Source organism: Pristiophorus japonicus, chromosome 10, assembly GCF_044704955.1.
Source record: "Pristiophorus japonicus isolate sPriJap1 chromosome 10, sPriJap1.hap1, whole genome shotgun sequence".
NCBI classification, from domain to species: Eukaryota; Metazoa; Chordata; class Chondrichthyes; family Pristiophoridae; genus Pristiophorus; species Pristiophorus japonicus.
Genome location: NC_091986.1, coordinates 60998683 through 61014450, shown reverse-complemented (window position 1 = coordinate 61014450; position 15768 = coordinate 60998683). Strand labels below are relative to the sequence as shown.

General features: G+C 46.5%; 2 protein-coding genes across 6 annotated transcripts in view; one reads left to right on the top strand and one right to left on the bottom strand.

Moving 5' to 3' along the window:
- The window catches only part of LOC139274997 (uncharacterized), a 288146-nt gene that overhangs the window by 106000 nt on the left and 166378 nt on the right, over positions 1-15768 (bottom strand). The gene's annotated exons all lie outside the window — the stretch shown is intronic.
- LOC139274744 (UDP-glucose:glycoprotein glucosyltransferase 2-like) overlaps positions 1-15768 on the top strand; it is a 164106-nt gene that overhangs the window by 51488 nt on the left and 96850 nt on the right. The window contains exons 7-9 of the mRNA XM_070891431.1: positions 1555-1651; positions 3196-3268; positions 3933-4033. Of these exons, the coding sequence (XP_070747532.1) occupies positions 1555-1651; positions 3196-3268; positions 3933-4033 (271 nt within the window). The remainder of the gene's footprint in view (positions 1-1554; positions 1652-3195; positions 3269-3932; positions 4034-15768) is intronic.

Genomic DNA, 15768 nt, shown 5'->3' with positions numbered 1-15768 from the left:
ACCCTCTCCCTGTCCTGCTGCAGGCCAAGAGGGAGAACCACGAGAGCCGCCCTGACGGACCAAGCAGATCCCTTGAAGTCAGAAGCAAGGCCTTCTCCACTTCCTGTCACCTCACCAACTTTAAACAACTTTAGAAAGCTCCAAACACTTCTACAAACTTACACAGAGCCGTAGAAACTGACCTGAGAGTGGTTGATCTCTTTAAATATCGCTGGTAGGGGCAATGTTCCCTTCAATTTATTGGGTCCACAGCCCCTTTAATGGTCTGCGCGGCCCGTTCCAGGCACCGTGCGTGCAGTGTTTCCCGTTGAGAGCCGGCGAACGGTGTGCATGGACCTTCAGTGTGCTGACCCGCCGTGTGGCCACACAGCCTAACGGGAACATTGGTTGGGGGTCCTTGCAGCTGCCGGACACATGGTCAGTTGTGTGCGGTTAACACCGGGCGTTACTTCCAGCGTTGAGGACGAAAGTGTCGGGGCTGGCGTCAGATCCGCTGATTGGCGTCATGTTCCCGTGCCCAAGCTGCCGTCCTCAGCAAGATGGCGTTCGGCGAGCCTCCTAATCACAATTGTGCACGCACTGATTGGATGCCACTTTCGACCTAAAATAGCAGCCATATTGCCCAAACAACCGGTGCTACGCAGTCCAATTTCTAGGCCTATGTGTTTTCTTTTTACAAAAACAATGCAAAAAAAATTTATTATTTAAGGAGCTTTTTTTGGGCACAGGTGACCCTACAAGGGACTTGGAACCGATGGGAATTATTTAAATGATTTCCAGTGTGTAACTGGCTTTTGGGGAGTCCGTGATCTCACCGTTAGACTTCATAAGGCTCATCTTCTTTAAATGCCAACTTAGAACTTCATGTCTGCATTTTTCCCTCCAACTTTTCTCCCCTTGAGCGGACAATAACATATAATCAGTGGGCATTGGCAGCCTGAGTGCCCATTCTTGAGTTTGTAACTATTGAATTGTTTAGGTCATCATCCCAAGCTTTTCCAGCAATGGGTCACTGAACAATTGTCTGGACTGGGAATCCTGGCTGATATTTTGTTGTTCCTTCTCCCGAGCTCAGCGTAATGAGACCAATCGTGTTGCTCCGACTGCTGCCCTGACCACGATAATATATTTGTACAAATCGGGGATGGGCTCTGGACTCTGTTTGCTCAGTGCCATACCAGGCAATGTGTTTCCACCTTTGGGAGAGGAGTTTGTTTTTACTGTTCAGCTATTCCATTGGCATCAAATCTTTACTGAGTTATTAATGTGTTTATGGTTTGACATACTGAGCCGTTTATTACTGGAATCCTTACCATAGGACAGTTTGTACATTACATAGAATGACATAGAATGTATAGCATAGAATGTACAACAGAGAAGCCAGCCATTCAGCTCCACACTTTGCCTTCATAATTGCTTATCTTTACAGCATGTGTCTGCTCCAAGTAGCAGAGTCCAAATAAAATGAGTATTTCTGGGAATTAATGTTCTTGAGTGTTTGACAACTAAAAGCCTTTGTATTGTTTATACTGTTTGATACTGTGTGCTTAACAGAAAGCCAGCTCAAAGAAAGTGCGCCTTTCAGGATACGGTGTTGAACTTGCTATTAAAAGTACAGAATACAAAGTGCTGGATGACACTCAGTTTGAAGGTATGAGTTTTATTTTTAATTCGATACATCTAATGTGTTCAAGATTAATCAGTTGAAGGAAATACTTTAATGAGACTGTTTTTCGATTGTACGCTTCTTGCTGGAGCACGCTATGCAACTTTCTCATAAGGTGCCAAGTTCCATGTAAAGTCCTGTGGTTTTACCCGTGTCCCGTGTCAGAAACCACGTGGTCCCACAGCAATCGGGATGGTACATGCAGGCCGCTCACAAGCTGCTCCCGCCAAGACACCCGGGTGTTTAAAAATAAATTGAGGTAACATTGGTACCGAATAACTCAATTTATTGTGAGTTAAGTGGAAACCATTGACTACAGTAGTGCCATTGACTGCAATAGCATTCATGTTCAAAAGTACAGTTATCAAATCTGGAGAAAGCAAGAGATGAGAAATAGGAGGGGACCATGGACAGATCCTTGGGGACACCAGAGGTAACGATGTGGGGGCGGGAAGAGAAGCTGTTGCAGGAGATTCTCAGGCTACGATTAGATGGATAAGAATGGGACCAGGCGAGTGCAGTCCCACCCAGCTGGACCATGGTGCAGAAGGAGAACATTTGGCCCATCGTATCTGTGCCAGCTCGATCTAATTAGTCCCACTTCCCTGACCTTTCCTCATACTCCACTTGTTCTGGATCCACCAGAGGAAATTGTTTCTTTGCACCTACCCTGTCGAATCCTGTTATCATTTTAAAGACCTTGATTAGATTACTCTTAATCTTGTGAACTCCAGGAAATACAAATCAAATTTATGAAACCTGTTCTGATGAGTTCTATCGTTCTGGTGGATCTACACGTCTCCCGCCCCCCCCCCCCCCCATAAATACAATACATCTTTCCTGAGGTATCGTGTCCAAACCTCAATGCATTACTGCAGATGGGATTTGGCCAAGGTCCTGTACAACTTCCTCACTTGTATTCCAACTCATTGAGATAAGGCCAGCATTCAATTAGCCTTTTTCATTTTGCACCTGTGCCATAACTTTCAGTGAGTTGCACGCACGGGCTCCTAAATCCCTTGGTTGCTCCACAGATCCCTGCCCGATAAGGAAATATTCTGATCTTTTTCTTGGATCCAAAGAGGATGACTTCACACTTCTCACACTGAACTCTGCCATACAGTTTGGGTATGTGCCTTTGTAACTTCCCACAATGCAACAGTGACTACACTCCAAAAGTACTTCATTGGCTGTAAAGCACTTTGACACGTCTGATGGTTGTGAAAGGCACTATATAAATCCAAGTCTTTTTCCTACTCCCATCTACACAACTTAATGTGCCTCGTAACTTTGTGTCATCTGCAAGAGGGGGCGGGCGGGCTGGTGCATTACTGACGTGGCCATTGACACCGAGAGCAAGAGAAAATATCTCGTGCTAAAAAAAAAGAATGCAACAATCTAACAGGAGATAATCGCGGTGAAGATTCTTTTGAATGTAATATTCATGTTTGTGCTGATCTCACATGATTAGCAGTTTATGGTGCAAATCACTAATTGTGTACCAAATATCATACCCAACTTTAATCCAGGGACAAATGCGACTATACTGGACGAGGAAGATGACATCGATGAAGTTCAGGGAATTCTTTTTGGGAAATTGAAGTAAGTTATTTTCATTTTGGTCCTTCCTTCCTGCTCTCACATTCCCTTATCAATAGTCACAAATGGTGCCTCTGATCACAGACTCACACAGTACAGGAGGAGGCCGTTGTGAACCATAGAAGGAAGGAAGTTGACTATTAGGTGATCCTAACACCAACCTCCGACTCTGCCCCCTCGCCTTGCCCCCGCCCCCGCCCCCCCCCCCCCCGTCCTCTCACGGCCTCCTCCCAAAGCAAGCTACTTGGAACTCCTACACGGCAAGCGAGCCAAAGGTGGGCAGCGGAAACATTACAAGGACACCCTCAAAGCCTCCCTGATAAAGTGCAACATCCCCACCGACACCTAAGTGGAGGAAGTGCATCCGGGAGGGCGCTGAGCACCTTGAGTCTCATCGCCGAGGGCATGCAGAAATCAAGCGCAGGCAGCGGAAGGAGCGTGCGGCAAACCAGACTCCCCACCCACCCTTTCCTTCAATCACTGTCTATCCCACCTCTGACAGAGACTGTAATTCCCGTATTGGACTGTTCAGTCACCTGAGAACTCACTTTTAGAGTGGAAGCAAGTCTTCCTCGATTTAAACGAGGGACTGCCTATGATGATGACGACACCTTCCTTCCTTCTCTGCCTCTCCCTCTCTGTAACTCTTGCACTGTTATTTTCACAGGCACCAATATCCTGACCTAAAAGGCCAGCTGAAGGAATTACGAAAACATCTTATTGAAAGTACCAATGACATGGCACCACTGAAAGTGTGGGAGCTTCAAGGTATGTTTTACAGCTTCTGTCCATGTTTATTCAGTTGGACATTTTATTAAATGCAGCTGTTCAAAAATGCTTAAATATGAAATTTTGTTACAAAAGGGAAGCGAAAGGTATTACTTTATTGTGTTTTCTAAAATCAAGTGCAATTTTCAGGAATGTAGTCTTTGCGGTCTATGATTCAACTTTGCTACCAGGACTTAAATGATGGTACCGGAATCATTTTGGTGATTGCCGTTTAAAAACACACAGGTTTGATTTTGTGAATGTCTGATAGACCAACAACAGTAACAACTTGTATTTATGTGGCGCCTTTGACACATTAAAACGTCCCAAGGCGCTTCACAGGAGTGTTATAAGACAAAAAAATAAATTTGACACCGAGCCAGATAAGAAGTCTTGAGGGGGGGGAAAGAGCGGTACAGGTGTTTAGGGAAGGAGTTCCAGAGCTTGGGGTAGGCAGCTGAAGACATGACCACCAACATTTGAGCGATTATAATCAGGGATGCTCAAGAGGGCAGAATTAGAGGAACGCAGAGATCTCTGGGTGGTTGTTGGGCTGGAGGAGATGACAGAGATAGGGAGACAGGGATTTGTAAACAAGGACGAGAATTTTGAAATCGAGGCAGCACAGAAAGGAAAAGGAGGTGTTGTTCGTTAAAGAGGAAATTAACGCAATAGTAAGGTAGGACATGAGCTTGGATGATGTGGAATCTGTATGAATAGAGCTGCGGGAATACCAAAGGGCAGAAAACGCTAGTGGGAGTTGTGTACAGACCACCAAACAGTATTAATGAGGTTGGGGACAGCATCAAACAAGAAATTAGGGATGCATGCAATAAAGGTACAGCAGTTATCATGGGAGACTTTAATCTACATGTTGATTGGGCTAACCAAACTGGTAGCAATACGGCGGAGGAGGATTTCCTGGAGTGTATTAGGGATGGTTTTCTAGACCAATATGTCAAGGAACCAACTAGAGGGCTGGCCGTCCTAGACTGGGTGATGTGTAATGAGAAGGGACTAATTAGCAATCTTGTTGTGCGAGGCCCCTTGGGAAAAAGTGACCATAATATGGTAGAATTATTTATTGAGATGGAGAGTGACACAGTTAATTCAGAGACTAGGGTCCTGAACTTAAGGAAAGGTAACTGCGATGGTATGAGACATGAATTGGCTAGAATAGACTAACGAATGATACTTAAAGGGTTGACGGTGGATAGGCAATGGCAAACATTTAAAGATCACATGGATGAATTAAACAATTGTACATCCAGGTCTGGAGTAAAAATGGAAGGCGGCTCAACTATGGCTAACAAGGGAAATTAAGGATAGTGGTAAATCCAAGGAAGAGGCATATATAAATTGGCCAGAAAAAGCAGCAAACCTGAGGACTGGGAGAAATTTAGAATTCAGCAGAGGAGGACAAAGGGTTTAATTAGGAGGGGGAAAATAGAGTATGAGAGGAAACTTGCTGGGAACATAAAAACTGACTGCAAAAGCTTCTATAGATATGTGAAGAAAAAAAGATTACTGAAGACAAACGTAGGTCCCTTGCAGTCAGAATCAGGTGAATTTATAATGGGGAACAAAGAAATGGCAGACCAATTGAACAAATACTTTGGTTCTGTCTTCACGAAGGAAGACACAAATAACCTTCCGGAAATACTTGGGGACCGAGGGTCTAGTGAGAAGGAGGAACTGAAGGAAATCCTTATTTGGAAATTGTGTGAGGGAAATTGATGGGATTGAAGGCCGATAAATCCCCAGGCCCTGATAGTCTGCATCCCAAAGTACTTAAGGAAGTGGCCCTAGAAATAGTGGATGCATTGGTGATCATTTTCCAACAATCTATCGACTGGATCAGTTCCTCTGGACTGGAGGGTAGCTAATGTAACCCCACTTTTTAAAAAAGGAGGGAGAGCGAAAACAGGGAATTATGGACCGGTTAGCCTGACATCAGTAGTGGCGAAAATGTTGGAATCAATTATTAAAGATGAAATAGCAGCGCATTTGGAAAGCAGTGACCGGATTGGTCCAAGTCAGCGTGGATTTATGAAAGGGAAATCATGCTTGACAAATCTAGATAAGGGAGAACCAGTGGATGTGGTGTATTTGGACTGTCAAAAGGCGTTTGACAAGGTCCCACACAAGAGATTGGTGTGCAGAATTAGAGCACATGGTATTGGGGGTAATGTATTGACGTGGATAGAGAACTGGTTGGCAGACAGGAAGCAGAGAATCGGGATAAACGGGTCCTTTTCAGAATGGCAGGCAGTGACTAGTGGGGTGCCACAGGGCTCAGTGCTGGTACCCCAGCTATTTACAATATACATCAATGATTTAGATGAAGGAATTGAGAGTAATATCTCCAAGTTTGCAGATGACACTAAGCTGGGTGGCGGTGTGAGCTGTGAGGAGGATGCTAAGATGCTGCAGGGTGACTTGGACAGATTAGATAAGTGGGCAACTGCATGGCAGATGCAGTATAATGTGGATAAATGTGAGGTTATCCACTTTGGTGGCAAAAACATGAAGGCAGAATATTATCTGAATGGCGGCAGACTGGATTGACTGGACCTGTATTCACTGGAGTTTAGAAGGATGAGGGGGGATCTCATAGAAACATATAAAATTCTGATGGGACTGGACAGGTTAGATGCAGGAAGAATGTTCCCGATGTTGGGGAATTCCAGAACCAGGGGACACACTCTTAGGATAAGGGGTAAGCCATTTAGGACCGAGATGAGGAGAAACCTCTGCACTCAGAGAGTTGTTAACCTGTGGAATTCGCTACCGCAGAGAGTTGTTGATGCCACTTCATGGGATATATTCAAGAGGGAGTTAGATATGGCTCTTACGGCTAAAGGGATCAAGGGGTATGGAGAGAAAGCAGGAATGGGGTACTGAGGTGAATGATCAGCCATGATCTTATTGAATGGTGGTGCAGGGCCGTGTGGCTGACTCCTGCACTTATTTTCTATGTTTCTATGTTTAACAGGGAGCCAATGTAGGCCAGCGAGCACAGGGGTGATGGGTGAGTGGCACTTGGAGCGAGTTAGGACACGGACTGCCGAGTTTTGGAAGACCTTAAGTTTATGTAGGGTAAAATGTGGGAGGCCAGCCAGGAGTGCGTTGGAATAGTCAAGTCTAGAGGTAACAAAGGCACGGATGAGGGTTTCAGCAGCGGATGAGCTGAGGCAGGGGCGGAGACGTGCGATGTTACGGAGGTGGAAATAGGCGGTCTTAGTTCTGCCGCGGATATGTGGTCGGAAGCTCATTTCAGGGTCAAATATGATGCCAAGGTTGCTAACAGTCTGGTTCAGCCTCAGACAGGAGTTGGGGAGAGGGATGGAGTCAGTGTCCAGGGAACGCAGTTTGTGGCGGGGACCAAAGACAGTAGCTTCGGTCTTCCCAATATTCAATTGGAGAAATTTCTGCTGATCCAGTACTGGATGTTGGACAAACAGTCTGACAATTTAGAGACCATGGAGGGGTTGAGAGAAGTGGTGGAGAGGTAGAGCTGGGTGTCGTCAGCGTACATGTGGAAACTGACTCCGTGTTTTAGGATGATGTCGCCAAGGGGCAGCATCCTCAAATAGGAGGGGACCAAGGATAGATACCAGAGGTAACGAGGTGGGAGTGGGAAGATATTTCTAATATAAGGTAATGTATTTTGATCCTTTTAGAGCTCTGCATGTCCCAGTAGATATTTTTTTAATGGAAAAGTGAAAAGAAAAATTAGGTTATTGTGAAAAGATTTCTTAAACTTGTCGAGCAGTTTTGAAGAAATGTATTTTATACGTCGTTCAACCATGTGACCTGCAGCTTGCATTCTTTCACTTTCTGTCACTGCAGGATTGCAATTTGTCTCTTCTGTTTCCAGAAAGAGGCCATGGAGTAAATCCCTGAAGCAATGCAATCTTTTGCACATTGTTTCCATGGTACTGAGTGTTATTATAACACTGCATTTGCTGAAAATCTAGATATTTTACCTTGATTTGCAGTCCAGAGACGCGATGTATTGCTATTGCAACATCATCATCATCAGCGGTCTCTCGAACCAGGATGACTTGCTTCCACATGGGTTCAATGAAGGACCCGATATTTCAGTCCTGAACTCTAATTGAAGTGGTGGAAGATGCCTGTGCGTGGATTTTTTTAACATGTGGTGACCGTTGCACATCAGCCACCACACGGGCTTGACAGAGCTAGGTCTTTATACAGTGGCAAGGGTTAACCAGGACGACTGGAGACCTGCTCTGCTGCACAGACTTAGCGCGTACACATATCTCAGTGTGGGCTGGCCCGTGCTGCCCCTGGGCCCTCGGCTCTTCTGGGCTCCGTACCCTTATTTGTCGCACCTCCACCACAATCTCCCACCGCTCATCCCCGCTCCTACGCTGTACCAGGGCCCCGCAGATGTTCCTGACCATGCTCCAAACGGCGACCTCCAAAATAATAGCTGCTCCCAGAGTAAATCTGCAACTTTATGGTTATTATTGTCCAGTATGCTGCGAACACGATTCCTTCTGGTGTTCAAATTAATAGAGTGCCACAGTCGGTGATTGAGATTGACACCTGCAGTGATGTCGGCTTGGCTCCACGATCATTGATGAAGAATTATTCTGAGCTTCCCCTTGTTGAAGTAAACCTGGAACACTCCAGATGCTTTGTGGAACTTGTTGTACAGCCGCAGACAGTCCTTGTTCCAGGTGTGGAACAGGAAGCTGACAGGCAGACCGTCCATTTGAGGCTTCCCAGACAGCAGCATGTAACTCCTGGAAGTCAGGAACGTGAGCAGAACGATGTGTGACTCTGTGTCGAAGAATCTCAAACGCTTGACAACCAGTGAAGTACTCTTTATGGCCCCAAGTTTCGCCATGATTTGCTCCTGATTTTTAGGAGCAACTGGTGTAGAACGAAGTATCTTAGAAATCGGAATTCTCGCCATTTAGTTTGCTCCAGTTCTAGTCAGTTAGAACAGTTTCACTTTGGAACAAAATTTTTTTTTCAAAAGGGGCCGTGTCCGGCCACTTACGCCTGTTTTCAAAGTTTCGTCAGTGAAAACTTACTCCAAACTAACTTAGAATGGAGTAAGTGAAGATTTTTGTACGCTCGAAAAAACCTTGTCTACACTTTAGAAAATCAGGCGTAGTTACAAATCAGGCGTAGGGAATGGGGGGGTGGTTTAAAGGGAAGTTTACAAACATTAAACACTTCAGTTTTACAAATAAAGAGCCATCATCAATAATAAATGATAAAAACATCAATAAATCAACCAATAAATCAATCCAAAAAAATTTATAAATTTTTTAAAAAATCAATAAATAAAACATTTTCTACTTACCGACTGCAGCACCGGGAGCCCTCCAACAGCGTGCTGGGATCCCCCCCCCACCCACTGTGTCTCTGTCAGTGTCTCGATCTCTCTGTCTGTCTGTGTATGTCTCTCATTCTCTGTCTGTCAGTGTCTGTGTTTCTGACAGCGAGGGGAGGGGGATGAGGGAATGAGGGGGGGAGAAGGGGGAGAGGGGGAGGGGGGGAAAGGAGAAGGGGGAGGGGGGGAAAAGGAGATGGGGGAGAGAGGCTGAACGGGCCGGGCCCGAGACTTCGGGCAGGGCCCGTCCCCAGCACCAGATTTACAGGTAGGTGGCGTTGGGTCGGGTCGGGGGGAGCGCGGGTCGAGGGGGGGGTGGGAGGGAGGTCGGTTCGGGTTGTGGGGCGGGAGGGAGGTCAGGTCGGGTCCAGTCTGGGGGGGTTGGAGAGTCGGGTCGATGTCGGGGGGGGGGTGGTGGGGGCCGGGTCGGGGTTGAGGGGGCGGAGCGGGAGTCGGGTCGGGGTCGGCTCCGGTCCGGGGGCGGGTGGGAGAGCGGGAGTCGGGTCGGTGTCTGGTCCAGTCCGCGGCGGGAAGCGGGAGTCGAGTCGGGTCGGGAGGAAGCAGGAGCTGGCCGTGGGAGGAGCCTTATTCACGCAGCCCCAGTGAGGCCATTGGGCCAGGGCTCGGGGCTGCGTGCTTCGGGCCCCTCCCACACAGTTCGGTGCCTGGAGCTACTGCACTTGCGTGCCGACTGTAGCGCGCATGTGCAGAGGTCCCGGCACTGTTTTCAGCGCAGGGACCTGGCTCCGCCCCCTGCAGCTCCTGCTGCGCTGCACCGAGCTGCAAACGACCTGCAGGGAGCTGGAGAATCTGGAAGTTATTTTTAGGCGCACTTTGTGGCGTGAAAAACGGGCGTCCAGGTCGGGACTGCGCCGTTCTAGGCCCAAAGTGTTGTCACTGTTGTAATGGGGGGAATGCAGCAACTTACTGCACTAAGGAGTGGCAGGACATGGCTTTGTGACTGGAGCTTTGCCACATCAGTTCGGTTGTTGGGGAAACCATATTTCTCACCACACGGAAAAATAAGAGACAGTCGACTGCGACTGTTCTATCCTGAGCTGCTGCTGGTCATCTGGAGCAGTTTTGGCCGCAGTCTGCAACTGGTTCACTTGTCCGTCTTTAATCAGGGTTAGGCATGTGTGGTTGGACAGAATGTCCACGTAAAAATATTAACCGTGAAATAATTGTAATATACTAGCAGATTTCCCATGTCTTTGTTTGCTGTGACTCAGCAGTCCTGTTTTATGCAATATAATGTATTATCAGGGCCACTGTTTTATGGTGATTGATAAATCAATTTACATTTATTTCACAGTATTCTGGGAGTCTTTTAGGGTTTGGAATTTGTCCGTATTCTTGTGGAAATTTGAAAGCAATGCCCTTGATTATGATTCTATGTTTGTTTAGCCATTTACCAAATCTCTTCTCTATCCTAAGCTTTGAAAAAAAGTGAAGAATATTGTAGGGAAAATGTTACAAATTAGTAGAAGGCATGGGTAGGGGGGCGGGAGAATATTTGTGTTGAAAGGGGCCTGGGAGCTGCAGGAAGTTGATCGTGGAATGAAAGGGTGGCGGAATCTGGGACAGACCAGTGCGGTGTGGGACTACTGAGATTGTGGAAGTGGTGGGAAGAGACTGTTTGGTATGGCAGTGCGAGGGAGAGCCTAGGATCTGAGCATTAAGGTGGCTGTACTATGATATGGGAGCGTGGATGGACATACTGGGTTATGTAAGTATCAGGCTGGGATCATGGAAGGTGGGAGGGAATATTAATTAAGGGCTGGGAGCAAAGGAAGGACGATGGTGGGGATTATGATCAGGAGATAGAATGTTGGGGTCCTTGGGTGTGGAGTTCTACTTTCTATACTTACCCAGAATTCATTTATTCTTGCCACATAGAAACATAGAAAATAGGGGCAGGAGTAGGCCATTTGGCTCTTCGAGCCTGCACCACCATTCAACATGATTATTGCTGATCATTCACCTCAGTACCCCATTCCTGCTTTCTCTCCATACCCCTTGATTCCTTTAGCTGTAAGGGCCACATTTAACTCCCTTTTGAATATATCTAATGAATAGGCCTCAACAACTTTCTGCGGTAGAGAATTCCACAGGTTCACAATTCTCTGAGTGAAGAAGTTTCTCCTCATCTCGGTCCTAAATGGCTTACCCCTTATCCTTAGACTGTGACCCCTGGTTCTGGACTTCCCCAACATCGGGAACATTCTTCCTGCATCTAACCTGTCCAATCCCATCAGAATTTTTTATATTTCTATGAGATCCCCTCTCATTCTTCTAAATTCCAGTGAATATAAGCCTAGTTGATCTAGTCTTTCTTCATATGTCAGTCCTGCCATCCCGGGAATCAGTCTGGTGAACCTTTGCACTCCCTCAATAGCAAGAATGCCCTTCCTCAGATTAGGAGACCAAAACTGTACACAATATTCAAGGTGTGGCCTCACCAAGGCCCTGTACAACTGCAGTAAGACCTCCCTGCTCCTAAACTCAAATCCCCTAGCTATGAAGGTCAACATGCCATTTGCCGCCTTCACCACCTGCTGTACCTGCATGCCAACTTTCAGTGACTGATGAACCATGACACCCAGGTCTCATTGCACCTCCCCTTTTCCTAATCTGTCACCATTCAGATAATATTCTGCCTTCCAGTTTTGCCACCAAAGTGGATAACCTCACATTTATCTCCATATTTTTTGCATCTGCCATGCATTTGCCCACTCACCTAACCTGTCCGTCACCCTGCAGCCTCTTAGCATCCTCCTCACAGCTCACACCGCCACCCAGCTTAGTGTCATCTGCAAACTTGGAGATGTTGCATTCAATTCCTTCGTCTAAATCATTAATGTATATTGTAAATAGCTGGGGTCCCAGCACTGAACCTTGTGGTAGCCCATTAGTCACTGCCTGCCATTCTGAAAAGGACCCGTTTATTCCTACTCTTTGCTTCCTGTCTGCCAACCAGTTCTCCATCCACGTCAATACATTACCCCCAGTACCATGTGCTTTAATTTTGCACACTAATCTCTTGTGTGGGACCTTGTCAAAAGCCTTTTGAAAGTCCAAATACACCTCATCCACTGGTTCTCCCTTGTCCACTCTACCAGTTACATCCTCAAAAAAATTCCAGAAGATTTGTCAAGCATGATTTCCATTTCATAAATCCATGCTGACTTGGACCGATCGCTGCTATTACACCTTTAATAATTGATTCCAACATTTTCCCCACTTCTGATGTCAGGCTAACCGGTCTATAATTACCCGCTTTCTCTCACCCTCCTTTTTTAAAAAGTGGTGTTACATTAGCTACCTCCAATCCGTAGGAACTGATCCAGAGTTGGCAGAATGTTGGAAAATGATCACCAATGCATCCACTATTTCTAGGGCCACTTCCTTAAGTACTCTGGGATGCCACATGACTTAATCGTGGCCCAGTTCTCCACCCCCCCTCCCCCCCCCAATTGTGGGTCTGAGCTCACCGCACTCCCCCCGTTCTCTGTGGCCCCGTTCTCTCCGTGGCCTATAAAGATTAGGCTCCTCGCCTAACATGCTGCCTTTTCCCACTGTACCACTACCCGCTAACCTTTATTGGCATCTGATTGCCACAGCCTCCAACATTCTCCGAGAGAAAAAATAAGATAGCTGAAAAATTAGGATGTTCAACAGTCCCGAAACAGCTCGTCAGGACATGAGCTTGTTTAGTCTGATTAGCCTTGTTGTCCTCCTTTGAAGTCTTTCCATCTTTGTATCTCACTTCTCTCATCTGTAATGAAAAGCAATGGAAGGTCAGTAACCGGGACAAGGTGTCCGAGCTCTGATAGTTTATTGTGGAGCAGCTCAATGGGTGCAGCAACTCCAAGACAAATATTTAATGATGTCACTAATGGAACTGGACAAGATTCTGTCGGCATCTGGATTATATTGAGAAGCAATTCTCTAACCATTATTTATAAGGACATATGGAAGGAATGAGAAAAGACCATGACCCTTTTTAGGTCCTTCATTCAAATCCCATGTCGGCTATTTTAATATTGATATTTCTCGACAAGCTTTTGCTTTCATTCATTTTCCAATTTTCTCGCCGCCTCTTCAGCAGATGTTGATTTATATTGGGGTTAGGAATGGTTCCACATGTGCTGGCAGTGCTCTGATAACTTACTGAGTTACTAGACTTCATGGCCGTGATGTTACTCACCGAGGTGGGCTCAGTGCGGCTGAGGTATGTGATGGACTCCGTCACATTTTCGTTGATGGGGCTGGTTAAGCCCCGCCCTGCGAGGTTCCCGGCCAATTAACAGGAAATAGGTCTGATGATGTTATTTGATGACACATCATCAGCCGGCTTCCTTAAAGGGACCATGGCAACATTGATTTTGACAGTTGTGCTGTCAGTGTTCTACAGCATTGAGGTGCTGCAAACACTGACACTCATGGCACAGAGGGGCACGACTGCACCCAAGCTCTCCCATTAATCCCTCCAGATGCTTGTGGAGGGAGTCACAGCACACAGGGAGGTTCTCTTCCCTTCCAATGGGCAGAAGAGACCTTTCCAGGAGACCAATGCAGCCTGGTTGCACAGGAGGGCACAAGCAGGGATGTGGTCAGGAGGACCAGGCTGCAGTGGCACAAACCTTTCAATGATCTCAGTCGATCACAAAACGTTACTGCAAAGCCACACTCAACCTCATCCTGCTGTGCCTCTCATCACATCCCCATCACTCTACCTTCCCTACCCTACTCCGGCACATCCTTACTCACACCAACTTACCTTGCCTCTCCACCCATCCCTCTCTATCTACATTATCACATCTCCATCTCACTAGTCATCCCTCATCCTAGTCCAATCACACCAACTAACAACACACAGGGTAGGCACTTGGGTCTTTTAGCCAATGTTCAAGTCAAGTTTTTGTTAATGTGGTGTCAAACATTGGAATCTTTATTTTCAACGCTTTGCCTTCCTGGACAGATTTGTGTGCTCCTTTAGAAGTGACTTAGTGAGTTACAGTGAATGGTGAGACATAACATTACCCCCGCAATGGTGCTGAGTGTGAAAGGAATGGATTGGACATTGTAGGGATGCTTTATGGAGCTGGTGTGGGGTGGTGCCAACCTGGTGCATCATGTGACAGTCGGGGTGTACAGCATCAAGTGAAGTAAATGTGGCCATGGTGAGATCCCTGGCCTCCCGGGCAGCAATGTGGTCGGGTGCTGATGCCCTGTGTCCTGTGCAGCATCAGGTGATTGCGGAGAAGGGTGTGTTTAGTGATGTTGGTGTTGGGGCTGATTGTGGTGGGATTCTGAGGACCAAGGTGAGATTTTCTCAAGGGCACTGATGCTGCTGGAATAGATGGCAGGTGAAGTTGAGATGACAGAAGCGATCTGTCAATGGTGAGAGAGTTTGCTCCAAGGAAGTGACAGTGAATAGAGAGTTCACTGCAAACACTTCCAACCTGCATGCAGCTCAAATGTCTCTTCCAAATCCTGAAGGCTTCAGCTTCTGACATTGGAAAGTGAACAGCTGTGAAATGGTAGCTTTTGTACCAGTTTTGAGGCTGTCACTGATTCACAGCATTGGAGAGTTGTTGAAACCCTGACATCATTACTAGATGTGATCCCCGAGCGACGGGAACCTCGTGAAAAGTTGGAAAAATGGTTCGTAGCTGGTAAAATGCTGCTTAAATACCTTTAAACATCTTCTTAAGTATTTGAATTGGCTGACCTGTCGCTTGGTGTCGGGTCTGTAAAGCGCAGGCAGACCCAGCACTTGGGAAATTGACACGGAGGCGGGTTCACAGCGGGATCTCGCTCCACTGTCAATCTTTTAGACCTGTCCTCTGAGCGCCGGCAAACACCAGCCCGTGAGTGAGCAGTCAATGAATTTGCTCAGACTATTTGTGGGCAGGGTAAGAAGCTCACAGCTCTCAGTCCGATCCTCAGGATCGGGCAGGTTGGAGCATGTGCCTGTAAAGGAAACCCACAGGTCACCTCCATTTAAGGTGGCGGAGGAAACAAGGGCAGTTATTTTGCAGGTGTGTGCTCTGACCTGCCAAATGTTCTCATGTTAGAAGGTCTCCCAAGAGCATCTACCTGTTAAATATCAAACATGAAATTGGAGCTGGTCAGCTTGCTGTGCTGTGAAGCACTCTCCTTTCACTCCGTAAAGTCCATTTCCCCATTTTGAAATATTGCTGCCTTCATTCCAATTGACATAAGTAACATTAACACACCCAGAACTCACAGTTCTTTGCTTTTAATACTGCCTCTAATTGTTAAATAATTATAATACTCTTTTGTCACTGATTTCTACTGAATTCATCTGCAAATAACTCAACATTGGTCTGAT